The sequence below is a fragment of the Zonotrichia leucophrys genome, chromosome 13 (assembly GCF_028769735.1).
Source record: "Zonotrichia leucophrys gambelii isolate GWCS_2022_RI chromosome 13, RI_Zleu_2.0, whole genome shotgun sequence".
Classification (NCBI taxonomy): Eukaryota; Metazoa; Chordata; class Aves; order Passeriformes; family Passerellidae; genus Zonotrichia; species Zonotrichia leucophrys.
The window spans coordinates 4589945-4598671 of record NC_088183.1 but is presented as its reverse complement, the minus strand read 5'-3'; the positions used below and the strand labels follow the sequence as shown (position 1 = coordinate 4598671).

The 8727-nt window shown below is 45.8% G+C and overlaps 1 protein-coding gene across 4 annotated transcripts; it reads right to left on the bottom strand.

Annotated features, from left to right (window-relative positions):
• Positions 1-300: 300 nt before the first annotated feature.
• On the bottom strand, positions 301-6469 carry MED7 (mediator complex subunit 7). Of its 4 annotated transcripts, XM_064725271.1 has the most exons (3): positions 6228-6469; positions 3147-3423; positions 301-1704 (listed from the first exon to the last, which is right to left on the bottom strand). In XM_064725271.1, the coding sequence occupies exons 2-3, from the start codon at positions 3201-3203 to the stop codon at positions 994-996; spliced, it is 768 nt and encodes a 255-aa protein (XP_064581341.1). In that variant the 5' UTR covers positions 3204-3423; positions 6228-6469; the 3' UTR covers positions 301-993. The 4 variants fall into 4 exon arrangements, with proteins under 4 accessions (XP_064581341.1, XP_064581344.1, XP_064581342.1 ...); XM_064725274.1 differs by lacking the exons at positions 3147-3423; positions 6228-6469 and adding an exon at positions 2103-2231; XM_064725272.1 differs by lacking the exons at positions 3147-3423; positions 6228-6469 and adding an exon at positions 2576-2695 and having other exon boundaries at positions 302-1704.
• Between the last annotated feature and the right edge of the window lie 2258 nt (positions 6470-8727).

The window sequence follows — 8727 nt, the reverse complement described above, 5'->3', positions numbered from 1 at the left end:
ATATCTTGTATTTTTATGTTGTTTGGGCTAGAATTGCACCTGAGATCAAGAGCCGAGAAAAGTTCTTTGCTGAAGCAGCTAAACTACTGCACAGTGTTTTATACAGGTGAATTTAAATACTGAGGACTTATTTATGAGTAAGTGGAAGATGCTAAAATTGGAACCTTGCCTTTCATTACTACCTTATAGGAGAGCAGAAGCACCAAACTGACGGGTGTTCTAAGTGAAAATCAGGAAAACCAAGGGATTAATGTAGCTGAGAGATAAACTGGCTACACACTTGAAAACAAGAAGTGATAGAGAGAGGGATGAAGGGTGAATTTGCATGCAGCAGCTGGTAAGAGAAGGCTTCCTCTCCGTTCCTGTGGTTTCTGAGGAAACTGCAGAGAGCTCCTAGAGGAACAATTCTGGTAATTACCAGCAGGATCCTGAAACTGCTCTGCAAAAATGGGAAAGGCAGGGCAGGCTGGCACTGCCAGGATCCCAGGAAAGCCATTTGGGTCACAGAATAAAAGGATGTGAGAGCTACAGGACAACAGTTAACCCATTGCTTTAGATTTCACCTCAGACACAGACCATAAGGAATGCCTTGATGTAATCTGAGTTTCTGTCTGTCTGTTTTCCAAGTTCCTGTGTGTTGTTTGTGCAAGAAACAAACACCATTTCTGTAGGAATTTCTTCTTGGCTCAGAATTACAGAATGGCATACTCAAAACAAGCAGCAAGTGACAAATGAAAGTACAACACAAAAAACCAACTTTAATCTGTGCCTACCATCTCACATGATACATTTAACAAAAGTTAGACTTTTTCATTTTTACCAAAAAAACCACAAACCTTTAAACATTTTCATCTGCCCAGTCACTCACAACCTCCAACAGGTGCACAACAAATGCTTTGTCTGCTTGTACAACAGCAAAACAAAACACAACGTGTATCCTCAGAACCCCTCCTGTCTCTCACTGCGGTGCAGTAACAAAACCAGCTGCTTGCTTCATGTCATTTCATCAATAATGCTGCACATTGCTGCATCCTTGTCCAAAACCTGATCTCTCTTGCCCCCAGAACGCTCCCTCTGCTTTTCGCTCTGCCCAGCGCAGCTGCTGCCATCATCAGCATCCGTGGGCTCCACGCTGACCCTCAGCCCCCCCTCTGTGTGAGGCAGGTCATCGGGCAGGGACGCCAGGCAGTTCTGGATCATCTCCACCACTCTCTCCAGGTGCTTCTGGAAGCGCTCGGCCGTCTCCAGGCGCTGCCGTTTCTGCACCTCCATCATCACCCTCAGCGTCTCCCTGGCCTGGTGGGGCCGGTACTCGTTTATCAGGTGATGCACGTGGACAAAAAGCAGCTTCAAGTCTTCCAGCTTCTCCTCTCGCTTTATACTCCCTGGACTCCTTATCAAGATGTCCAAGAGGTCCAGGAAGTTGACCAGGATAGACATGTTAAGTTTCCTTAGCTCCTTCTTGTGGTCAAACTGCATAGGATGCAGCCGCTCGATGCCCTGGCTCTCCAGGGGCCGAATGATCAGATCATCACACTGGAACTGGTTCCCAAACATCATGTAGCTGTCCTTGACAGGCGGAGGGGGCTTTGGAGCCAGCCCTTTACGGATATTTTCATCAGTGTACTCTTTGATATATTGCATTGGAGGCGGAGGGAGGGCGCTCACTTGCTGAGGTTCACCCATTTTTGTCAGATGAAATTCCTAGGGAATGACCCAAGAAACAAGTGTTAATAATTTGTGTCACAAGGTTATGATATAAATGTAAACAAAGACAAAATATGGGAGGTGGCAGTGAGTAAATGAACCAGAAGAGACAAATCCATGCACAGGATACAGGAAACTCATGGCAAATCCACATTACCTTTTCACTAAGGTTTAATTACAGCAAGATTAACTGTACTAGAAGCACGCAGAACACTCATTTCTCTAAATATGAAAGACCAACCTGTAAACCAGGCAGCCAAAGGGAGAGGGGTGATCCCCTTCCCTAGATGGGGCCTGGTGGGCAAACCCCCCAGAATCACAGAATATCCCAAGCTGGAAGGAATACACAAGGATTTGCACAGGCCCTGCACAGGACACCCCAGTAATTCCCTCACCGTGCCTGAGATCGTGTCCCAAAGGCTTCTTGAAGTCTCCAGGCTTGGGGCTGTGACAAGGAGAGCCTGGGGAACCTGTTCAGTGCCCAACTACCTTCTGGAGAAAGAACCTTTTCCTAATATCCACCTAACCCTCCCCTGGTACAGCTCCAGCCGTTCCCTCGGGCCCTGTCGCTGGTCACAGAGGGCAGACAGGCGCTGCCCCTCGGGAGGAAGCTGCAGTGAGATTCCCCCCTCAGTGTGCCCTTCTCCAGACTGACCAGACCAAGCGCCCTCAGCCGTTCCTCGCGCGGCCTCCCCTCTTCACCCGCGCCCACGAGAGAAACTAAGCAGGGCCCACACCCGCCGCCCTGCGCCGAGCCGGGCTCTGAGGAGGCACAAACCCCGCGGCGGGGCTCGCCAAGTCAGAGCGGAAGAGACAAGAGCCGAAACCACATCCTGGCGGAGGGCACGGACCCCTCACCGGCCCTCACCTGCCCGCTCCGCCCGCCGCGCTCCCTCAGCGCCGCCGCGGCCGCTTCCGCCCGGCCGCCCTCTGCTCTCGCTCGCTATTGGTTGGCGGCCTAGGGGTGCCGCGCTCTGATTGGCTGTCGCGCAGAGCAGTCAGGCACTCCTCCGCTTAGCTCGTTCGGGGGCGGGGCCACGCGTGGGGCGTGGCTTCCGTCATGGCTGGGCCGGGGCTGCTCCGTCCTGGGGCCGCGGGGACCCTTCAGGGTTTTGTGGCTCTTCAGGGTTCTGTGATCCCTCAGGGTTTTCTGGCCCCTCAGCGGTCCGTGGCCCCTCAGGGTGCGGGGTTCCCTCACCACAAGCCGCTGTGAGGCGGCAGGACCTGCCGGGGGCTGGAGGGACCAGCCCGGCGTTCCTCAGCGGAGCGGGGACAGCGCTCGTCAGGGAAACAGAGCATCACAGAAAGCACAGAAATCGCAGCAATCACAGAAATCACAAAATCAATTAGGTTGGAAAAGACCTCTGAAGTCCCCCTGGGAAGTGTTTGCAGCTTCCCGGCAGCAGAATACACTAAATCTGACCGTAACTGTGACACACAGTTGGGCTCCGTTGCTTTTCTTTCCGTTTTCTTCTCGGGGGAGTTGAAATTAACATGGGGGATGTGAGTTTTTCACCGGGTCAGGTGGAGCTGGGCTTGCTGGCATCGCTTCTGCAGGATTTTCTCTCCGAATGGCCAACAAGGAGGATTTTTCGACACTTGGCCGACTCTGTGCCGTTCTCTCTCAGCAGATGGCAGCAATGGCCTTGGTGACAGGGACCCATCGCCGCACACGCGGTGTCATTCACAGATTCACTCTTCCAGATCGATCATTTGCTAAAAAAAAAATCAATCGAATGATAATTACTTTGGATCCTGTTAATTATTTCTAAGAACATGCAAAGAAGATCCAGAATTGTAGGATTTATTTGATGAGAAAGCCTGAAATTATGCAGAATATCTGAATATTCATATATTCCAAACTAAGCTACACTTTACAATTTACAATGAGTTGAATATTTAAATATTCCAAACTGAACTACACTTTACAATTTACAATGAGTTGAATATTTAAATATTCCAAATTGAACTACTCTTTACAATTAACAGTGAGTACAAGCCTGGCTGCAAAATAGGCTGATTTGTTTTCATTTGTAAGCAATTTGCTGAATTCTGACAAGGATGCAGTTCCATGCTGCAATTAAAACGTTACTGCTTTGGAGAAGGTGATTTTATTCCTTCACTCCTGTTCCTGCTTCCTCATCCCTCTCTCCTTTCTTCCCTCCCTGCTCCTCCAGCCCCTCACTGGCTGTGCAGCCTTTTCTTGTCACTGCTTGTGCCACCACCATCGGGCACTGATTGCAAAGTAAACTGATGCAGCCCCAAACCCCATAAAAACATCACTGCAGGCTTTTTTTTTAAAGTTTTCAGCTTTTCTAATGAGTTAACACACTGTGCTGTGTGCACTGTGAGCATCAGGAAGAGCTTTTGAGAGGAGTGTGCATAGGCAGAAGGAAAGGAGAAGGTTGGGAACATGGGGTGGGGAATTGTCCTCTTCATTTCTGTGACAGAAACCTCTTATCTTGTCTCAAATCATCTTGTTACATCATACCCTGAAAGACAGGCAAGGAATAAAATCATCGCCTCCAGAGATGTGTGAGATAACACGTGTAGTAGTAGGAGGTACCAGCACACCTTTGGTTTTATTGGACTTTCCAGACTTTGATTTCACATTCATTTTACAGGAGCTGAGCTTGATTCTCTAGTGCCTGGCACTCAGTGAAGCATGCAGCAAGGATGTAAAATGCTGCGACTTCAAACAGGAGCAGGCAGAGAGAGCCAAGCTCTTGTTTTTCCTCGATCTCTGTGATCTCCTTGACTCATTTTCTCTGTGATGGTGGCCAAGACAGAGGGGATATAACATCAGTCTTGTTCTTGGTGGCAGGGCTGCTTCTCAGAAGACCCCTGGATGACCCTTCCCAGCCCACAGGGAGCTGCTGACATTGCTCCTTACAGTGCTTCTAAATGACAAATTAAGAGTGATGGGGAATGTCAAGTGTAGCACTCTACAGTTTGCTTCCTGCTCCATTCCAGCTCTTTTCTGGAATAAGGGCACCATCCAGTACAAGGCTACCACTGGTAATGAGGCACAATTCCTGCATCATTGTGGGAATGAGCCTGGGCACTCCTTCAACAGATGGTGAAGCAGTACCATGATATTCTCTGCCTCAAAAGCTCAACATCTTAATTTACAGCTTTGGTTAAGTTTATTTTCATTTTCTTCATAACTAATTTTATGCAAATTGGCATGTTTCAGTAGCAAGCACTCCAGTTCTGTTAATTCAGCAGCAGTGTATACAGTGTGTGCCATTGCAGTATGCTGTTATTTTAGCAGAACTGGAATCCAAACATTGTACAAGCACAGTAAATATAAACCCCATTTTCAAGCATGCTCGTAGAACAGTGCTGCTCTCTTCTGTGCTACAACAGATTTCTTTCATTTCTTGCTGCTATTGCACTCTAAATAATAAATAAATAAATAAATAAATAAATAAATAAATGTGCATGAGTTTTTCTCATGTTGTCTGAAAAACAACCCCAAAGTCAAACTCAGTTCCAATCTCTTGTTGGGCGTAGGTTAGGCTTGTATCTTACAGCCTGGTTAAGCAATGAGCTCAGGAATTTCCTTTTTTGGTGATTGTTACAGGCTTTGTTGCAGGATATACCAGGGAGGAGGGCGAGAGAAAAGGAGCCTGTTGGGGGTGAAGGAGACTTAACCAAGCTTTATGTCTCCATCTGCTGTGGTTAATTCCCATCTCCCTGTCTCCTGCTGTGGCTTTGGGAGTGAATGCATTTGCAGTGCTGTGCTGTGCAACCTTTTCTTCCTGACTCCTCAGACTAAAATATCAGCTGCAGCCTATTGGCACACCTGCTAATGTAGGAGAGGAGTTTAATGTTCCCATCATGTGAAAACTGGGGCACAACACAGTGCAGTGTGTGACAGCTGAACTGTTTCTTGCTCTACAGCCTATTATCAAACAGATTCAAAGCTCAAAACAGAGCTTTCATGGTTATTTAGCAACAAAACAAGTATCTCACTACTATTTGGAAAGTGGGGCAAAATCCAGGCATGTTTTGATGGAATCACCCAGCACTCCTTCCTGTGTTCATAGTCATGGTATTGTCTCTGGAAGCAGCCCCCCAACCTGATTTTGAAGCTAGACATTAATGCTGGGTGTTTTCTTGCTCACATGCCCTTTGTAACTGCATATTCAAACATGTACATGAACATGTCTCAAAAAAATGCATCTGCATGTAGAAGTAATTCCTGTCCAGCCATCAGTGACCTGGGTATGGCAAACATGTCATGTTGCCAGGTTCAACCCCAGCAGTGCAAGTCCCACCTTTGTCTTCAGAGGGAGGCAGAAACAGACAGGACCCACGACAGCCAGGCACTGATAAAAGGAGCTGGAACAAAATCCCAGTTTGGGTATGACCCCCATGAAACAGGGTTTACCTTTCTGTATTTCAGCTGAGGAAAGGATTAATTGTCCCTTCAGAAGAGCCTGTCCTAACCCTGTGCAAGTTCTCCAGTATAAAACATGTTCTCTATGTTATTGCCAGTCCTGGGAGTTACTCACTTCATAAATGATGGATAATTCACTACATCCTCCCATCAGATGCTCAAACAAGGCATCCCCTTTCCCAGGCCTCCCAAACAGTTCATAGGAGGATCTTCCTCTGCTTCTACAACTCCCTGGGTCACTGGGAGCAGTGTGAGGGGATTCAAAGGTGCAGTTGTAAGACCTGGAGGAAAGCTGGATGCAGCTGGCTCCTAAAGACCAGGCTAATTCTTCCCTTTTTCTGCAGTTTTCTGTTGTGTGCTTTGGGTCTATTGGAGCCGTGTTTATTGGGGTGATAATGAACTGCTAAAGCAGGACAGCTGAGTGACCTAAACATGAGCTTCTCACACTCTAAGCTAATTAGCAAAATGGGTTGAATTATGGAAGTTTGGCAGCTGAGTGATAATCATCATATTAAGCAGCTGGTGTAAGGAAGAGCTGGCACCCAGGCAGCAAACCTGACCCAAATATTGCACATGATAGAAGGATATAGGTCAATTTATGGGAGTGAAGAGAGCTGCACCCTTCCAGACTGTTTTTTATACAGAAACAAAAATTACCTATATTTAACTTCATAAATTTCTCTGCCGCCTTCAGGACATAAACCTTGGTATCAGAGCAGGATGTGCGGGTGGGGAGATTTTCAGTCTGCAGTAATCAAAGTGAGAACTGCATAATCTGGGTAAAACCCCCATGAAAAAATCCAATCCATAAAATAACTTTTTTTCTTTTTTTAATCAGAAATAAAGCAGTTTGCAGGAGGTAGGAAGGAAAAAAACAAAGGTGATTGAAAGAAATAAAGTCCACTGAGGCTACAGATGATAATAAGAACTTTATCTACAGCCTCAACTTGCTCAGCACAGAGGAGTATGTAGAGCACATAGCAGCTCAAACTTCAATCTGAATAATTTAAAATATTTCACATTTTCCTGTCAAAGGATACATGGTAGCATGCTTCATAAAAGCACTGAAGCAGAGGAGATGTAGGATACCTAAAAAATTCATCACTCCTCATAATGAAGTTTAGTTTTACAGTGGTTTTAAGATATTCAGGACCCTTATATTTAATTCTACAAAGGATACAGAATTTCTGTACTTTGCAATATCAAGTGCTGCCAAAATTCTTGAAAGGAGCATTCAGTGTAAAAGTGTACCATCCTATGAGGTCAGGTTCCAGAAATGAGGTTCTTGTGTTACTGGGGTATTCCAGCCCTCCTGAGGAGCCCTTTCAGTAATTTGTGTTTAAAGCTTTGCAGAGACCCTCACGTATTCCAGCTCTGCAGCCCTCTTGGTCCTGGGCAAATGGTACATTTCTACCTATATATATGGAGAGAGAGATATATAAATATATCCTACTTAACTGTAGAAGGGTCCTGAAGCACTTCAATGCCTGAAGCTTTCTTTAAAAGGGTTATAATCCTTATTCACCCAGATGGATAATGACAAATGATTTATATCTTGAAAGGAATGGAGAATATTAGTTAAAAATGGTCAGGAAATAATAATCTTTGAAATTCTTTCCAAAATTTACAATTAAATATAAATACAATCCTTAAACCATATGTTTTTTTGTTTATACGTGTAAACCTGGCTATACATTCTTTAGACTTAGTGTTCCTTTCTGGTTTTGGCTCAGTACACTCAAGCATTTGTGAGTTCGCTGTGAATGGGATTTGGAATTACAGTGAAAGAAGAAAAATGAAGGGGTACATCTCAGACAAGAGTGATAGAAAGATACATCAGCCACTGCTTTGCTCCCCAGCTCAGCAGAGTTATCAGCTGATAAAGCTATTGAAAAACAGCACTGAAACCAACACCCATGTTTATATGAAATCTGTGTTTGTATCAAATCCCATTTTAACCAAATCTGGCTGTGTTGACTTGTTTCCTTGCTCAGAGTCATTCATATTTTCCCTCTTTACTCTCTTAGCTGGCCCACCTTCACTAAAAACCATGGAATACTCAGAGTGGCAGATCTCAACTGCCCAATCCTGCTAGTTCTTATACTCTGGGCCAAAATCTGTGATTATTTTCTTGCAGTTATTTTTGTGTTTTCTTATGCATCTTTCTGCATGTGTTGTATCAATCTTTATTCTCAGCTTCTCCTTGTTTCTCGCTTCCCTGTTTTACCTGGCCCCTCACAGCCCCTTCCTGCCAGCCATGGTGTCACATCGTGCCACGTTTACACCAAATGCAGCGCAGTTACCAAGCCCCTTATCTGTGTATTTGATCAAATTGCTCCTTCTCCGTGCCCCTCTGAGAGCTCATCTCTTATCTCATGAACAGATCAAGCTGCCAGTCACTGTGTTCAAAGAATTTCTTAGCTCTCCCCCCACCACTCACCACCTTGGTTAATCTGCTCTTCCCCCACATCCTCCATCTCCAGCAGCACCTCTCCTCTCAGGGGTTTCCGTGCTGGCTTCTCAGCTCTGCTGTCCTGCACTCCTTCTTCTGTGCAGCTGCAAGGTCACACCCTTGTATTTCTATTTATATTCAATTTTCTGATAAGATATCGTGT

What these genes read in the sequence shown, in the direction of transcription:
- MED7 (XM_064725271.1), bottom strand. Translation starts at nt 3,203, where the DNA reads ATGTTAATTTCAACTCCCCCGAGAAGAAAACGGAAAGAAAAGCAACGG. An exon ending in AAAAGCAACGGAGCCCAACT is followed by an intron (nt 1,705 to 3,146) that starts GTGTGTCACAGT and finishes GTCATTCCCTAG; the next exon opens with GAATTTCATCTGACAAAAAT.